The following is a 19,121-nucleotide window of genomic DNA, read 5'->3' as shown; positions in this document are numbered from 1 at the left end:
CAATTATAATAGAGAGACTTGTAAATTGTTAACAATATGCGTCGCAAGCCCGCAACCTCTTTTGAAATGCCAAAACCAATCCTATTAAAAATAAAACTATTGTTCTTAGGCATCAATAAGTTACTATGCATGACCCGTCGGACTCGTTTCAGAAACGCAACAACTTCGGAGGCAAGTGACCCAAATATTTCAAAAGAAAAGGGTATGAAAACTCGTTGATTCTCAGCATAGACCTTTTCATGCTTTGCAACTTTCCATGATTCCACCTTCAACACATTTTTCCTAGCAACAAACTCGTTAGCCTAACAAGATGGGACACTCCTATAAGAGCATCCACAATAAGAAGTTACAACAACACCAAAAAATATACCTAGTCTGCTGACACTTCATTAAAACAATTTTTTTAAAAAACCCACCAAATAAGAAATTTTAAAAACACCCAAAAACATTGGCACATTATTATCACATTTTACATTTTTTTTTGTTTTATTCAACACTCCATCACCCCCACCCCCTCCTCCATCCCCTCACCTAAAAAAGAGCCTTGTTATTTCTAGTTTTGTGGAAGAACTTATGTATTTCTCCTAAAAAGGCCTTCCGCAATAGATAAAAATTTGTATAAAACTTTGGGGGGGGGGGGGAGTGGATAGTTTTCTTTTAAAAATTTCTTCTTTTTAAACTTTAGTTAAAGTTTAGAGTGGAAGAACACTTGTTGTACATGCTAATAATAACACAAGTAAGTACGTAAAGAGTTCAGGAAAATAGATATACAACAGATGTTAGAGGTTCACTGGATGCTAACTAATCCACCTTACGTCCTCTTTCCGATCCCCGATCAAGAGTTTTCTTCACTAAATCATCTACCTAAACGGTAGGGATCACCTGTACAAATGTCTGCCTCTTCTAACCAAGTGTCCACTATGTCAAGATAGTGAACTCTCTCAAACACTATATCAAGATAGTGTATTCTCTCAATAATAATAAACTCTATGTCGAGTAGAGTTTCCCAACCTGATACAATAATTACACTAGATCAACTATATCAAGATAGTGTGTTCCTCTCAAATCGTCACTTGTCAAATCACTAGAATAACCTATAGTGACGATCCCTCAAAATACTAGTGTGAATGAATGAATGATGTGTAAATTGAAGCTCTTATTTTTGCTCCTGATCTTGATCTCTTCTCTATGAATTGAAGCTTCAAATCTTCTTTAAATACGGAATATATTATCTATATACGTATGTGTGAATATTGTAGAGCAAATGAGTGAAGTCTTGTGAATGCATAAGTCTTTTATTTGTAGCCCAACATGTGAGAAAGTTGTTTAAAGCTATATCTATAGGTGAAGTCTTGTGAATGCTTGTCCTCAATAAGCGATATATCAGCAACTATATGTAACGCCCGCTAATTTTCGGTTCAAGGATTCGAAGCTTGTAAAGTATGTATATTTCTAGGGATTTAAATGATATCTCTCGGAAACCTTTTCGTCATCCCGGTACGTAAAATCATTTAGCTTTTCTTTCAAGTTGCCATATCTTTCAACTTTAAGGAGCTAGAATGAAATATTTTATGTTATAACACAAATAAAAAAAAACCTAACCCTAACCTCCTTTAGTCCGATCGGCAGCTTCCAGCCCCCCCCCCTGCGAATTTCTTCTTTCCAACCAAGGTGTGAGCGTAAAACATTAATTGAAGGTTAGTTCTACGATTCCCCAAGTCTTTTACACCTTAATTGATCTTTATATTACGCGTATTGATCGATAAACGACTTGTTTTAGGTTAACCGGGTGGCTGTCCAATTGAGCGGTTTCGGGACCGTTTTGGTTGAGTTTTTTGCAACAAAATCTTCCTAGGTATGTCTAGTATAACATACTTAAAAATCATGTTCATTGGTGTTCGGTAGATTGGTCAACTATTTGTAGTTTAATTGTTAGTGTTCGGTTGACTAGAATTGTAGTTTGATGCGTTTAATGCGAGGGTTGAAGTGATTAACGACCAATTCAGCTCGGGGAACTTGGTTTGATGTACGGGCTGTTGAAAAATCATTTTTATAAGTTATGGGGCTGAATTGGTTGTCGGTTACTCAAACGGGTCGGTACAACGTGCAATTGCGTTTATTGAATAGTTGGTGTGTTGTACTTGCGAGTTACCGACCCATTTGACTCGTGTAGCGTCGTGTAGACTTGTTGGCTGTGATTTTATCATATTGGGTCCACACGGGGCTGAGTTGGATGTTAACGGCCTAAACGACTCTTAAACGCGCGTGTTAGTGTCACCTAGTGCTTTCGGGGGTAAAATTGGGAATTCGTTATTCCCGGGAGTGTCTAAGGGCCATGTTGGTGAATGTAAGGCCCCGGGGGCTATTATGATTGAGTTTGATGAGATCGAGGCTTTAGGTAACTTGAACCATGTTAGAACGTCTCGTAGGATAAACGAGTCCTTTCGATGTCAATTGTAATGTTTGTATGTAAACCGACAGGTGTTTGAGTTTTGGGATTACTGAGGGATTACCTAGCTCATGGTGAATATTTGTCTTGTGTCAGGTGAGTTCATGATGCCCCTTTTTACTCTTTTAAGATTTGGGTTAGCATGCATACCTAAGCGATTTTGCTTGATGAATTGTTTAAAATTATTTTGAACGGGCTTACTTGTATAGGGTAGGCCTTGAGATGATATTATCGTATGTATGTATGTATTATTGTATGGCCAATATTTGGCGATGTTAGTAGTCGTTATCGACTACGGATGTTACGTATGCCTACTTTGTGTTTGCATACGTTGGATGAGATGTTACGTGTTTGGGTTGTACGTTTGCTCGACCCTGATGTTATATATATATATATATATGGGGATGCACTTATAAGGATGTTTATATATATGTGTGTATATATATATATATATATATATATATATATATATATATATATATATATATATATATATATATAAGGATGATTATTTATTGATGATGATGGCTTAACTGATGTATCCCTTTTATATTTTAAAATCCTTGGAATGACTATTATGATTATTATTATTGATGTTATTTATTAAAACTTGAACTCACTCAGCTCAAGCTGACTTTGTGTGCATGTTAGTGTGAGTTTAAGGTTAGGAGGAGGATGCCTTATCGCTTGGACGTGCACGAAGCTACTTGGATGGTGAAGGACATACATGGATGGAAGATTTCAATATTAAACATTTCTTTTAAAAAGTTTTATCAAATATATTTGAATTGGTTTTGGGCATAATTCCTGGGTTTTGGGAACTATTTTATTAATTATGGTTTTCCGCTGAATTATACTCTGAATTGGTTGTTTTAATGAAATGAACTGTTTTCAGGTTTAAGTATTTTTATAAGTTTTATGGATGAGTACCAACTGTAGGACTACCGGGATTCAGGGCCTCACACTATATTAGAATAAATAACCACTAATGTTCATAATTTCTGTCTATAGGTGAATATAGCCTCAAAGAATAAAATGAGGTTATATACGAAGAAAAACGGGGAAAAATGGTGAATTCAAACTCAACACACCCCATGGTGAATCGAGGCATGACCATGCCTAGAACGTACAAAGAAATACAAAAATTAAGGAAGACATAACACGGCCATGTTTTACCAAAACATACCTAATGTTGAAAGTACAGGAGGAAAAGACAAAATAGAAGATTTTGAAGCTAAACATGGTCATGTTTTACCAAAACACACCCCATGTTGGAAGTACAAGAGAAAAAGACAAATTTGGATTCTTCTGGAAGTCACCACGACCGTGACTAACTCTAAACGGCTATGTTCCCCTCTGCGGTACGATCTAACGACGAGCATTAATTACCACAAGACAAAAGAGTCACCATGGCCGTGTTTTGCTTAACATGGTCGTGTTTTGATAGTCTGAATAGCCTATAAATTGAATGCTCATCTTCCATATTCAATACACCTTAGAAGACCTCACACACCTCCTTTCACCACCATTAATAAGGGAATTATCATATTAAGCTTGTGGAGAAGTCATTAGCATCAAAGACTAGTCATCCAAATTGGTTAGATTGTTTTGATTTAATCATGTTTGTATCTATCACTTTGATGGATAACATCATGTTTACTATTGGCTAAACTTTTATAGTATCATCTTGGTTTTTAATGAGTCTTAATTGATGTTTGATAATATAAGTTAAACATGTGATTGGTTCTTAATAATTAAAGTTTATGTTGCAATTATCACTTAATAATCACATGTGGCTAAACATGTGATTGTTTTGATTTAATCATGGTTCTTTTTCTCTACTTTCATTCAAGAGAGTACTAAACATGAAGAAGAGAAAAATAATGAAGAGAATTACTATTGTATGGATTGTTGTTTGAGTTTGCGCTTTCATTGTGTATTATGCCAGTGATAACGAAAGCTGTAATCAAACGTGTTAATATCAACGTCAACACCAAGCCCAAATCCGCGTTAGCATACGTGTCAAACGGTTCAGGTAAGTCCGAACTAATATCTCAATCTGGTGCTCGTTATGTTGGAGCAATGACCGAATTTCCACCTATCTGTCCAAAGTATGGGCTCCCGTTATCGCTGTCATTAGCGGATACCGCAGATCCGAGAGATTCAAACTCATCAAACTAATATCTCGATATGGTGCTGGTTATGTCAGAGCAATGAATTCTTATACCGCACATCTACTATATATATATATATATATATATATATATATATATATAAGCCGATAATTCTTTAATATACGCAAGATGATCAACTTAGAATACCCCCAACTAAACATAAAAATAATAATAAATCCTAAGCTTAAACTTAGTGACGACTGATATGTGTTTGAGTGAACACAACTACGGTCGCTGGTGGTGGCTGAAGGTCAAGATAGTTGGAGTTTGAAGAAATCGAAGAGCCAGATTTGAGATGCCAATACTGAAAACATCCAAGAAAGGGTTCGTTTGACACTGTCCGTTTTTCCCAAAGTAATCACTTTAACTGATCAAGTTGTCCATAACGACAGCAGCCAATAAGTTGGAAGGTCGTTTCGCAATGTCAATTTTCCCATATAAGTCAAGCTACTGAAAACGCCCTTTGCCGAATTCCGAATAATAATATGTTATTAATAAATAAAATAATATTAATAATAACAATTATAAATAACAAAAAAAAAAAAAAGAAAAGTAAAAAAAAGAAAAAAACAAAAAACATAATAAGACAAACTGGTGGGTTTTTCTAGAAAAGCCCACTAATACGCCGCTTATAGCTCTTACGCGGCGTATTAGTTGTGTTGACAACGTAGTCGGCAAAAGCTGGGCTATGTGTCAAATCGTACCCTAATACGCCGTGTATAGAGCTATACGCGGCATATTGTTTTTATGAATTATTGAAGCCCGGCTCCCCTCCTTTTCCCTTATTTCCTTTTTTTTATTATATATACTCGTGTGTTCTTTCGACGTTCAACCAACAAACAACATGGCATTTGTAATATATATACCCACAATGTCTTGGTTTAACCATTTGTTTTCGGAGGAGGAGCCGGGTTACGCCGCTAACGATCAGCCTGGCACGTCGTGGTTACCCGACTTGAACTAGGTTTCGTTATATATTTATTTAGTATGAAGTTGGTAGTTTTTTTTACTAGCACTTGCTACATTACGTTTTGTTAGGAGTATGTCGGGTATGATACCCAGCCCCAACAACTTTAAGGTCAGGCTAGCTCGTCGGGATTACCACATTTGAACCAGGTTTCGTTATTTGTATTTATTTATTATGAAGTTGTTAGTTGCTTTTTTAACTAAAGCATGCTACATTACGTTTTGTTAGGAGCAAATCGGTTATTATGGTCAGCCCGAACAGTTTTATGGTAACACTGCTCACCGGGCTTCCCAAATTTGAACCAGGTTTCCCGTACTATTACCATTGTTGTTATTTTTTTATTACAGTTTTACTAGTGTTATTGTTAAAATGTGATTGTTATTAAAATATTATTATTGTATTATTATTGTTATTGTTATTATTGTTATTATTATTGTTATGAATATTATTACAATGTTAGTATTACTAAAATAGTCTTATTGTAAATATATAGTTACGTTATTATTATTTTAATATTATTATTTATTATTAAAATATTAAATGTTATATTATTATAGGTATTATTATTATTATTATTATCACTAACACTGTTGTTTGATTTTCTAATTTATATATGGTTGGAGTACTTCGTGTCGGATTATGTAGATCAGCTAGCTGGTGTTTACGGTAGTCAGCCGTCGTACCCGTCACCTGTCGCCTGGCCGGATTATGGAGGTCAAGCTTCGTCATCGTACCAGCCAGCTGTAGCAAATGATCCGTTTTACGGAATCGAGTCTTCATCGCACCATTTGCAAAACGATCATGCTGGCGCAAACCCAAATAACGAAGATGAGTACGATGATGACTGCATAAGCGAGGTGACAGTTTCGTATAAAACAGATGCTGTAAGACATCGTGTGTTTTGTTTAAGTTAATATTATTTATTTTTATGTTATTTAATAAACGGCTTAATAAATAGCGTAAAACTGTTCAGATTTTTGAGAGCCGTGAGGAGCTGGAGAAATGGGTCAAAATTAGAGGACGCGAGCATGGGTTTGTTGTTGTGGTCCAGCGGTCAAAGAAAAACGGTGTGGACCTTGCATGTAATCGTGGAGGCGAACCCAAAATAAAGGCGACGGTGAGACGTACCGGAAGCATTAAAAAAGGTTGTCCGTTTAAGATCCTTGGCAGGTACGACTTGAGGGGTGCATGTTTAAGGGTTCAAGTGGTAAACGAGACTCACAACCACGATCCCGTTGAATTCGAGGAGGGGTGTGCGGCTTTTAGAAAAATAAACAGCAACCAGCTGGATATGGTTGAGAATTTACACAGGACTGGTTTGAAGCCCCTTCAAATCGAAGCAGCCCTTCGCGAAAGTTTCCCGGTGTGCAACCTGCAATAAGGGACATATACAACCACACCGCCAAGATTAGGAGGGATGCGTTACTAGGCGATACCCCTATGAAGGTAGTTTTAAACCTTTGTAGTTTGGATGTGTACTTGCTGTGCTTGTAATATTTACTAAAGTTTATTTCATCCAATGCAGGCGCTAGAAAACTTTCTCATAGGCAACGGTTTCATGTTATATACCCGGGTGAATGATACCGACGATAGGACAGAGGAAATTTTCTTCTGTCATAATAAGTCGCATAAGATGTGGCGTGTGTTCCCCGAGGTGTTGTTGATTGACACGACGTACAACACCAACATGTACGAGTGGCCGTTGGTTCAGTTTATCGGTGTGACGTCGACATCACAGTCGTTTTGTATCGCCCATGCGTTTGTGATCAGGGAACGGCAGAGGAACTTCACCTGGGCTCTGGAGAAACTTAAACAAATGCTCGATGACTGCATGGAGCCACGCGTGATCCTGACTGACGCGGACCAGACCCTCATGAACTCCAGCGACGTGGTCTTCCCTAATGCCACCAAATATTTATACAGGTGGCACATATCCGAGAATATAAGGAGAAAATTTAAGTGTAACACCCCGACCTATGGCGGATTATACATCGGGGCGCCACGTATTTGTTTCATTACTCGCGACACTATTTGGGTGTCCATATTTAATAAATACATTTTCATTGCGCACGCGCAGAACACAAATCTCATAAAGTAACATAAATCATATCGTAACTCAAAATATCCAAATAACATAATTTGTCTTGTTACATTTTAATCTAGGTCCAAAGAAAAGAAAACATCCTACGTGTCCTTGAGATTCCAAAAGCAGCTACAGCAAACCTGAACATGTGTTAAAATAAAACGTCAACACTTGCGTGTCGGTGAGAAGTCAAGTTTAATAGATATAAATAGATAATACAAACACTGCGCGCAACATGTGCTTAACTGGGGTTTAACAGAGGGTGTAATCAGATTGTGATCAAGCCTTAGATCATAGCTCATAGTTCAATCCGTGCTCCCAATTGAGCACAAAAACGATAAATCATACGTGCATGTGTAATAAAACAAGAAAACCGTAAACGATAGGTCTCCCGTGTTCATCTAATGGATCCATGAAAACTTCGGAATAGGCCGTCAAAGCGGTTAATGATTCACACATACAAATAAACAGCCAAGTAAACATCCATAACACATGGGGTTTTGCGCACATAAAGTTCATAAACAAGTTTAAGACTCAAGTTGTAAGAACACATGAACATCCCAAAACGTTAAAAATAAAAGGGGATTAAGTACGAGATTACTCACTTGTAAACGGGGCGTTGAAAGATAATGCAAGAACCAACTTTTAAACAAGCACAAGTTAACCTATAAATAAGAGGTTATTGGTTTAACGATTGGTTTTTATGACTTGATTATATGCAGTTACTTAAACAAAATATGTATATATATACCGAGATCAGGGCAGAACAGAAGAGAAGACGGAGACAAAGAGAGGAGTGGAGCTGCTGAGGAACTAGGGCAGAGAGCAAAGGGAGATTTGGGGAGTGATTAAGTGTAGTGTGTGTAGTGTTAAGAAAATAGTTTAATTTATAGGCAAACCCTAGGGAACACAATCCCTAGAAAAGAGGAAAAGATCTCAACAAATCAAGCAAAAGATATTAAAAAGCACAAGAAAACAAAAGCAAAAGATATCCAAAGATATGCCGGCAGCTGCAGGGGATGGGGAAAAGCTGACAGGATACAGGTCAAAGCATGGGAGATGTCAGATAAAACACTGTTCAAGACATGCAAAAGAAGATTTCAAAAGATTATGTCAGTCACTTTTTCTGTCAACCAATAGGATTGGTGCGCATGCTGCGCCGAAAGTGGCTTTTCGGACAGATGTCGGAACTGACCTAAAGCTCAAACAAAAGATAAGATATCAAAAGATACAGGCTGACCTAAACAGAAGAAAAGACTTAAGGTCTAGCGCGAGAAGATTCGAGCGCACGCGAGGGCGAAGGCAGACAGAGAACAATCCTTAGCGCGTCGCGGGAAGAACTACCGTTCTTAGCGCGCCGCGAGAAGAACTACAATTCCTAGCGCGCTGCGAGAAGAACTACAATCCTTAGCGCGTCGCGAGAAGAACTACCGTTCTTAGCGCGCTGCGAGAAGAACTACAATCCTTAGCGCGTCGCGGGAAGAACTACCGTTCTTAGCGCGCTGCGAGAAGAACTACAATTCTTAGCGCGCTGCGAGAAGAACTACAATTCCTAGCGCGCCGCGGGAAGAACTACAATCCTTAGTGCGTCGCGGGAAGAACTACCGTTCTTAGCGCGCTGCGAGAAGAACTACAATTCTTAGCGCGCTGCGAGAAGAATTCGTCTCGCGTATCGCAGGAACAGCCGGTCTTCACGCAGGCTTCCATGTAAGGAGTCTGGCGCGTGGAGCTGCGCAGACATCCTTAGGCGGGAAGAACCAAAGGACAAGCAAAGAGTTAAGAGAAAAAGGGGTTCAAGGCTCAAGGGTTAAGCAGAGGGGCGGGACGGCGACAAGAGAGAAAAGAGGCGGGACGGCGGGATGGAAATTATTATTATTAGTAAGTAATATAAAAAATATATATATATATATATATAATTTATTAATGTTAAATTTACAAAGGTTAATAATCAAATTTTAAGTCATAAAAAGAATCGGATTCGAAAACGGGTACCTGGGTCGGGTCGGATTGGGCAGTTGTCACAGTCTCCCCTACTTTAAGAAATTTCGTCCCGAAATTTATCTCGAAGTAGGATGCGCAGAGAAAAGGTGCGGGTACTTGATCTTCATTTGATCTTCCCTTTCCCAAGTGAACTCGGCTCCGCGCTTGGACTGCCAACGAACTTTGACAATAGGGATGCGACTGCGCTTGGTTTGCTTTACCTCGCGATCCATAATCTCAACAGGCTTCTCAACGAAATGCATAGACTCGTCAACTTGAACTTCATCAAGTGGTATGTGGAGGTTCTCGTCAGCTAAACATTTCTTGAGGTTGGATACATGGAACGTTGGATGCACATTGCTGAGCGCGGGCGGCAGGTCCAGTTTGTAGGCAACTTTTCCCACCCTCGCAAGAATCTTGAACGGACCAACATAACGAGGCGCAAGCTTACCTTTCTTCCCAAAGCGGACAACACCCTTCCAGGGCGACACTTTGAGGAGAACAAGATCACCAACTAGAAATTCGAGAGGCTTCCGCCTGCGATCTGCGTAACTCTTCTGTCGGCTTCTGGCAGTCAGCAGATGATCACGGATCTTGGCGATTTTATCGGTTGTCTCTTGAACTAGTTCGGGTCCTGTGATTTGAACTTCACCCACTTCGTTCCAACAAATCGGTGAGCGGCACTTTCGACCATAAAGTGCTTCAAATGGGGCCATACCGATGCTGGAATGATAGCTGTTATTATAAGAGAACTCGACCAGAGGTAGGTGTGAATCCCAATTACCTCCAAAATCAAGAACACAAGATCGAAGCATATCCTCAAGGGTTTGGATGGTTCGCTCAGACTGTCCGTCAGTCTGAGGATGATATACAGTACTTATGTCCAAACGAGTTCCTAGCGCAGATTGGAGAGATTTCCAAAAGCGAGATATAAAACGGCCATCGCGATCGGATATGATGCTCAAAGGAGTACCATGACGGCAGACAATTTCCTTGACATAAAGATGCGCAAGTTGTTCAACACGGTAGGTTTCACGAATGGGAAGAAAGTGGGCAGACTTGGTCAATCGATCCACTATTACCCAAATGCTATCATGTTTGCTTGCGGTCAAGGGTAACTTGGTGATAAAGTCCATTGCTATACATTCCCATTTCCACGTAGGAATTTCAGGTTGTTCGAGCAAACCAGATGGGCGTTGATGTTCAGCTTTTACCTTAGAACAAGTTAGGCATTTAGCTACGAACACAGCAATATCCTTTTTCATACCAGGCCACCAAAAAGAAAGGTGCAAATCTTTGTACATTTTGTCAGCACCAGGATGAACGGAATACCGAGATTTGTGCGCTTCACTTAGTATGACAGAGCGAAGATTCTCATCATTGGGGATCCAGATGCGATTGAGATAACAGAGAATTCCATTCAAGTTAGGGACTAGATGCGCTTCTGCACCACACGCTAACTCGGCGCGTAGGTTGCCTTTGCTGATTGATGCGCGCTGCGCGTCGCGAATGCGCGATTCAAGATCGTTTTGGATCGGCGCGAAATGAAGCTGCGTGCGCGGCAAGATACAGTTGAGTTGACTGGGTTTGCGGCTGAGCGCATCGGCTACCACATTAGCCTTTCCAGGGTGATATCGGATCTCACAATCGTAATCGCTGATGAGTTCGTTCCATCGGCGTTGTCTCATGTTAAGTTCCTTTTGATCAAAAATGTGCTGGAGGCTTTTATGGTCTGTGTAAATGATACACTTAGTCCCATAGAGGTAGTGTCTCCAGATTTTTAAGGCAAATACAACTGCACCAAGTTCGAGGTCGTGAGTCGTATAATTCTTTTCATGAATTTTGAGTTGCCTAGACGCGTAAGCGATAACCTTGCCTCGTTGCATAAGTACACAACCGAGACCTTGGTTGGAGGCATCACAATAAACGACAAAGTCGTCAGTACCCTCAGGTAACGCTAGGACAGGAGCTTCGCACAACAAATGCTTGAGCGTTTGAAAGGCTTCTTCTTGCTTCGAGCCCCAAATATACGGTTTGCCTTTGTGCGTTAATACTGTTAAAGGCAGGGCGATCTTTGAGAAATTCGAAATGAATCGCCGGTAGTAACCAGCTAAGCCCAAAAAGGAACGGATTTCGGTAGGAGTGGACGGTGCAATCCAGTTCTTGATTGCTTCAATTTTGGATGGGTCGACATGAATACCCATCTTGTTTACAACATGACCAAGAAACTGTACTTCATCCGACCAAAACTCACACTTGGAGAGTTTGGCATAGAGTTGTTCAGTTCGAAGCTTTTGCAACACCAACAGAAGATGTTGTTCATGCTCGGCCTTGGTTTTGGAATAAACCAGAACGTCATCGATAAACACAATCACAAATTGGTCCAAGAAAGGCCTACACACCCGGTTCATTAGATCCATGAAGACAGCGGGTGCGTTGGTTAAACCGAAGGGCATGACCAAGAATTCAAAATGACCGTAGCGGGTTCGAAAGGTAGTCTTGGGAATATCTTCTTCGCGGATACGCAACTGGTGATAGCCCGAACGGAGATCGATTTTGGAGAAACAAGAGGCACCTTGGAGTTGGTCAAAGAGGTCGTCAATACGCGGTAAGGGATACCGGTTCTTAATGGTGAGCTTGTTCAGCTCGCGGTAATCGATACACATGCGAAACGAACCGTCTTTCTTTTTAACGAACAACACCGGAGCACCCCATGGCGAAGAGCTAGGGCGAATGAATCCTTTATCGGTCAACTCTTGAAGTTGACTTGCTAATTCTTGCATTTCAGCGGGTGCAAGTCGATAAGGAGATTTGGCTACGGGGGATGCGCCAGGGACAAGATCAACACGAAACTCGACTTCCCGAGCGGGAGGTAAACCAGAAAGATCATCGGGAAAGACTTCAGGAAAGTCACGCACGATGGGGATTTCAGAAAGTTTCTTCTCTCCTTCATCGGGTTTGACCACATGGGCTAAGAATGCGACACATTTCTTCCGCAAAAGTCTTCGGGCTTCAGTGCATGACATTAGTTTAAGACCGTTAGATGGTTTCTCGCCGTAGATATGAAGATCTTGACCATTTTCCCGAGGAATGCGAATCAACTTCTTGGCGCAGATAACTTCGGCGCGATTATGCGAGAGCCAGTCCATTCCAATAATCACATCAAAACTTCAAAGAGGCATGGGAATGAGGTCGATTAGAAAATCATGTTCATTAAGATTAAGCGTGCAATCCTTGATCACGGAGTTTATTAAAATAGTTTCACCATTAGCCAATTCAACTGAAAAGTTTTCGTTTAAGTTTACTCGCGGTCGCGCGAGTTTTTGTTCAAATGCGCGAGAAATAAAACTTCTGTCGGCGCCAGTATCAAAAAGTATAGATGCATATTGTCCGTTAAGTAAAAATGTACCATTAACCACGTCATTATTCGCTTGCGCTTGGTGCGCGGTTATATTAAAAGCTCGTTCGCGCGTCACTTGGTTTGAAATTTGGTTAACCGGATTAGCTTGCGTAATTTGTACTTGCAGTCTTGGGCACGCGTTTCGGAAATGACTGGGGTCACCGCAGTTATAGCACGACCTGGGTCGTGGATTAGGGTATGTTGGTTGTGGGTTTAGCGGGTAAGTTGGTGGTGTTTGCGCGATTGGGTTGGCGGGAAGGACTCTACAGTTCTCAGCAGTGTGACCAGTACGGCCACATCGGTTACATTGTCGACACGGGACTTGAGTTGGATGGTGAAGTCTACAGGTTGGGCAAAAGGGTTGGTTTCCTGTGTAAGGTTTCTTAGTTGACGGGGCAGGGAGTGCGGGATTGGTTAAGGCATAGTTATGGACTACAGGGGGTGTCGGGTAGGTTGACAGTGGGTTAGGAGCGTGTACTAGAGGTTGGTAGGCGGGTTGCTGGACAATGAGCGGGTTGGTAAGCGCGTAGGCTTGATGATTGGTTTTGCGCCTGCGCTTAAGGTTGTTACGGTTTGAGGATTCTGGTTTGGTTTCTGTTGGTTCTGGGACAGTCTTGGTGAGTTTGGTCTTCTCGGCTCCCCGCAGGAACAGGGTTCCTGCCCTGACATGGTTGTCGCTGAGCACAGCGGCCAACTCGATGGCGTCAGAGAGGGTTACTGGGTTCCTGGCCCATACAGAATCTTGAATTTCCATGGGGAGACCCCCAAGAAACTTCTCGATGGCTCGGCGGGAAGGGGTAACTAGGTGCGGGACAAGCAAACTTAGTTCGTGGAAGCGCGTAGCGTACTCGCGCGCTTCGCCACTGTACTGCTTCAAGTTCCAAAATTCCTCCTCAAGGCGCTTTATTTCGTTGGGAGGGCAGAATTCTCTAGTCAAAAGTTCCTTGAATTCTTCTCAGAGCATGCTAGAAGCAGCCTCTGCGCCACGCGCATGAGCTACTCCGTTCCACCATGTAAGCGCCCTTGATTCCAGGACACTTGAGGCGTATAAGGTTCGTCGGTCTGGAGGGCAATGGGTATGGAGGAAGGTGTTCTCAATTTTCTCGAGCCATTGGAGCATTACGGTGGCTCCTTCAAGCCCTGTGAATTTCGGAGGGTTACCCGCATTGAAGGATTTAATATTGTATCCGGAGGGGTTGGTATTATTTTGGTTTAAGGCTTGGGCTATTGCGGCGGCCATTTCCTGGGAACGTTGCTGCCTACGTCTGCGCGCGGCCTCTCTCCTCTGATAACGAGCTGATAGCGGAGGCATTCTATAAAAGTTTTAGTTTTTGTTAATATCTTGGTATGGAAAACCGTTTTAGCGCAAAGTATATCGTCGTAAAGCTTGTTTCGCGAAGTTAAATGCTATCAAATTTTGAAGTAAAATATGAATTTAAATGCAAACTTAATACAGGTAATGAATTCGAATTGAAAATCGACCATTCATGCATCACCATGACTTTTCGAATTCTCAATTGAAAGTATCGAGTAAATGAATATTGGAGATTGACAATTCATGTATCACCATGACTTTTCAAATCTTCAATTTAAAATATCGGGTAAATGAATATTGGAGATTGACAATTCATGTATCACCATGACCTTTCAAATCTTCAATTTAAGAACATAAAGTTAATGGTAATTGAAAATCAACTATTCATGTACCACCATGACTTCTCGGATTTTCAATCCCCACAACAAACGAATTTGTAAGTAAAGAAATAAATTGAAATTTAATAAAAATCGAAAGATCGCGAATAAAACATGAAATCAAGTGCTGCGTATGCGCAAGCATAATTTATAAATATCGAGTAAATAACAATTAGCGCGCAAACATGAGATATTTCTCATGCGCGAGAAGGGACTCTTAGGTATTCTAGGTCGTTACGTCTAACCACCTATCCTAAAGTCACGGAGCTCTGATACCAATCTGTAACACCCCGACCTATGGCGGATTATACATCGGGGCGCCATGTATTTGTTTCATTACTCGCGACACTATTTGGGTGTCCATATTTAATAAATACATTTTCATTGCGTACGCGCAGAACACAAATCTCATAAAGTAACATAAATCATATCGTAACTCAAAATATCCAAATAACATAATTTGTCTTGTTACATTTTAATCTAGGTCCAAAGAAAAGAAAACATCCTACGTGTCCTTGAGATTCCAAAAGCAGCTACAGCAAACCTGAACATGTGTTAAAATAAAACGTCAACACTTGCGTGTCGGTGAGAAGTCAAGTTTAATAGATATAAATAGATAATACAAACACTGCGCGCAACATGTGCTTAACTGGGGTTTAACAGAGGGTGTAATCAGATTGTGATCAAGCCTTAGATCATAGCTCATAGTTCAATCCGTGCTCCCAATTGAGCACAAAAACGATAAATCATACGTGCATGTGTAATAAAACAAGAAAACCGTAAACGATAGGTCTCCCGTGTTCATCTAATGGATCCATGAAAACTTCGGAATAGGCCGTCAAAGCGGTTAATGATTCACATACATATAAACAGCCAAGTAAACGTCCATAACACATGGGGTTTTGCGCACATAAAGTTCATAAACAAGTTTAAGACTCAAGTTGTAAGAACACATGAACATCCCAAAACGTTAAAAATAAAAGGGGATTAAGTACGAGATTACTCACTTGTAAACGGGGCGTTGAAAGATAATGCAAGAACCAACTTTTAAACAAGCACAAGTTAACCTATAAATAAGAGGTTATTGGTTTAACGATTGGTTTTTATGACTTGAATATATGCAGTTACTTAAACAAAATATGTATATATATACCGAGATCAGGGCAGAACAGAAGAGAAGACGGAGGCAAAGAGAGGAGTGGAGCTGCTGAGGAACTAGGGCAGAGAGCAAAGGGAGATTTGGGGAGTGATTAAGTGTAGTGTGTGTAGTGTTAAGAAAATAGTTTAATTTATAGGCAAACCCTAGGGAACACAATCCCTAGAAAAGAGGAAAAGATCTCAACAAATCAAGCAAAAGATATTAAAAAGCACAAGAAAACAAAAGCAAAAGATATCCAAAGATATGCCGGCAGCTGCAGGGGATGGGGAAAAGCTGACAGGATACAGGTCAAAGCATGGGAGATGTCAGATAAAACACTGTTCAAGACATGCAAAAGAAGATTTCAAAAGATTATGTCAGTCACTTTTTCTGTCAACCAATAGGATTGGTGCGCATGCTGCGCCGAAAGTGGCTTTTCGGACAGATGTCGGAACTGACCTAAAGCTCAAACAAAAGATAAGATATCAAAAGATACAGGCTGACCTAAACAGAAGAAAAGACTTAAGGTCTAGCGCGAGAAGATTCGAGCGCACGCGAGGGCGAAGGCAGACAGAGAACAATCCTTAGCGCGTCGCGGGAAGAACTACCGTTCTTAGCGCGCTGCGAGAAGAACTACAATTCCTAGCGCGCTGCGAGAAGAACTACAATCCTTAGCGCGTCGCGAGAAGAACTACCGTTCTTAGCGCGCTGCGAGAAGAACTACAATCCTTAGTGCGTCGCGGGAAGAACTACCGTTCTTAGCGCGCTGCGAGAAGAACTACAATTCTTAGCGCGCTGCGAGAAGAACTACAATTCCTAGCGCGCCGCGGGAAGAACTACAATCCTTAGTGCGTCGCGGGAAGAACTACCGTTCTTAGCGCGCTGCGAGAAGAACTACAATTCTTAGCGCGCTGCGAGAAGAATTCGTCTCGCGTATCGCAGGAACAGCCGGTCTTCACGCAGGCTTCCATGTAAGGAGTCTGGCGCGTGGAGCTGCGCAGACATCCTTAGGCGGGAAGAACCAAAGGACAAGCAAAGAGTTAAGAGAAAAAGGGGTTCAAGGCTCAAGGGTTAAGCAGAGGGGCGGGACGGCGACAAGAGAGAAAAGAGGCGGGACGGCGGGATGGAAATTATTATTATTAGTAAGTAATATAAAAAATATATATATATATATATATAATTTATTAATGTTAAATTTACAAAGGTTAATAATCAAATTTTAAGTCATAAAAAGAATCGGATTCGAAAACGGGTACCTGGGTCGGGTCGGATTGGGCAGTTGTCACATTAAGGGCCTATATAGGACGGATATGGGACGGACTTCGCGTATTGGTGGAAAGTCCTGTATCAGTCTCTGACAATACAACTGTTTGACAACCGTCGCATCAACATGGAATGTCATTTGATACGGGACGATAGAGCAGGTGAGTCCTTCGTATTAGTTGACAGTTTTTAATAGTCTAAGCATACCTCTTATTAGGGTTTCCCTTTATTTTTCAGAGGTCTGGCAATACATTCGTAACAACTGGCTGGATCCATACAAACACAAGTTTCTAGCCTACTGGATCGACGAACGGCGAAACTACGACGAACGGAGTTGAGAGCCATCACGCAAATATGAAAAGGTACCTCAATGGAAGCAACAACTCGCTTGACACAATTGCCAGGCATGTCCTTAAAATGGTCAACTCGCAGATGAAAGAAATCGGTAAATCTTTTCAAGAATCCCGTTGTAAGGTCATGGAAGGACATCGACAGCACGCCTGGTTGAAAAAGCTACTATACAGGGTGTCGATTCACGCTCTGAGGCTACTTGTGAACGAGTATGAGTTGATACACAAGATGCATGATGGCGACGCTTCATGCGACTACCATTTGTATTCATCTTTGGGGCTGCCATGTGCTTGTCGGATTGAGGGATACATAGTTAACGACACATGTATCCCAATCAAGGATGTTGACCCGTTCTGGAGGAGCCTTAATTTTGATCCAGCCTATCCGCCGAACAACGAGCCAGACTACGAAGTAGGTCTACGAGACATCACAGATATGCTATCGTCCGTAGATGACCCTAATCAAAAGAAAAGTTTTTTCGCCTAGCTCATATATGTTATTCCAGGGAGATCTAAAAAGAAGGAGCCCGAAGAAAGTGAGGATCCTCGGGGGCATCCCAAAAAACCAGATCCCTTGAGGCACAACTCATACACCCCCACTCCAGATCTCCCCAGACACAGCTCCTACACCCCCGCTCCAGATCTCCCAGACACAGCTCCTACACCCCATCCTTGTCAAAGGGGCCCAGCCAAGAAACCCCCACCCCATCCTCGCTGTCTCGTTCGTTGTCCCAGTCAGCTTCGTGGTTTAAAATTCCTCGGGGGGCGACCTAAGACATCGAAACCTACGGAAGCTCACCTCAGGTTTCCTTTGATGGTTTCGCCAGTGCAAGTACTGGCGATAGAAATGTTTAAAAGCCTCATTCCTAGCTGGGCACAGCCGTTCGTCTCAGACATCAAAGACGTACACCCAGACGGTAACTGCGGTTTTCGAGCAGTCGCTATGGGTTTGGGGAGGCATGAGAAATACTGGTCGGATGTTAGGTGGGCAATGCTGAACGAGCTGGAAACGAACGAAGGGTGGTGGAGAGCGATGTTCAAGAAAGAGGGTGACAGATTGTACGAATGGGTTCGTTCCAGCCTTCCATACTACAACACGGTCAAACCGGTGCCGCCGAGTCATTGGTTCAGCGTACCCGGTCACGGGCACGTGGCTGCTCAAACATACGGGTGTGTGTTAGTCAACCTACACGGCAATGACACCGAATGTAACTTCCCATTGAGACTCGGTCCTGACTCGATTCCGGATCCAGGGGTTATAGGCATCGCTAACTAGGGAGGTGATCGATGGATACATATCAAACTGGTAGGGCATTTCCCAATGCCAACGCCGAACCGTAATTGGGAAAGAAACGCCGAACCATCGGCGCTAGAATGGAAAACACGGTACGGAGAGCGTTTGAACGAGTACAAACATTTGTTCCAGGGCTGGCATAGGGAACCCGAAAACGTAGATCTAGACAGCTTATAGAAGACAATTTAACAATGGATATATATAGACACACACACATACATATTTATAGAAGACAATGTATCAACACATATATACAGAGTTATACAAGACAATGTATCAATCTATATATATAGGTACACACATAAATAATAATAAATAAATAACAAATAAA

At 41.5% G+C, this 19,121-nt stretch overlaps 1 protein-coding gene across 1 annotated transcript; it reads left to right on the top strand.

Annotated features, from left to right (window-relative positions):
- The first annotated feature begins 18,343 nt into the window (after nt 1–18,343).
- LOC143529148 (uncharacterized) lies at nt 18,344–18,772 on the top strand. Its single transcript, XM_077024996.1, has one exon. The coding sequence runs from the start codon at nt 18,344–18,346 to the stop codon at nt 18,770–18,772; it is 429 nt and encodes a 142-aa protein (XP_076881111.1).
- The last annotated feature ends 349 nt before the right edge of the window (nt 18,773–19,121 follow it).

Source organism: Bidens hawaiensis, unplaced genomic scaffold (genome assembly GCF_021521415.1).
Source record: "Bidens hawaiensis isolate Kalapana, Puna unplaced genomic scaffold, B.hawaiensis_p1.1 tig00008505_1, whole genome shotgun sequence".
In the NCBI taxonomy this organism is placed as follows: Eukaryota; Viridiplantae; Streptophyta; class Magnoliopsida; order Asterales; family Asteraceae; genus Bidens; species Bidens hawaiensis.
The sequence above is the reverse complement of the archived record's forward strand: the minus strand, read 5'-3'. Positions and strand labels throughout refer to the sequence as shown.

Bases quoted from the DNA above. Each gene is read 5' to 3' on its own strand.
- LOC143529148 (XM_077024996.1), top strand. From the start codon at position 18,344: ATGTTTAAAAGCCTCATTCCTAGCTGGGCACAGCCGTTCGTCTCAGAC.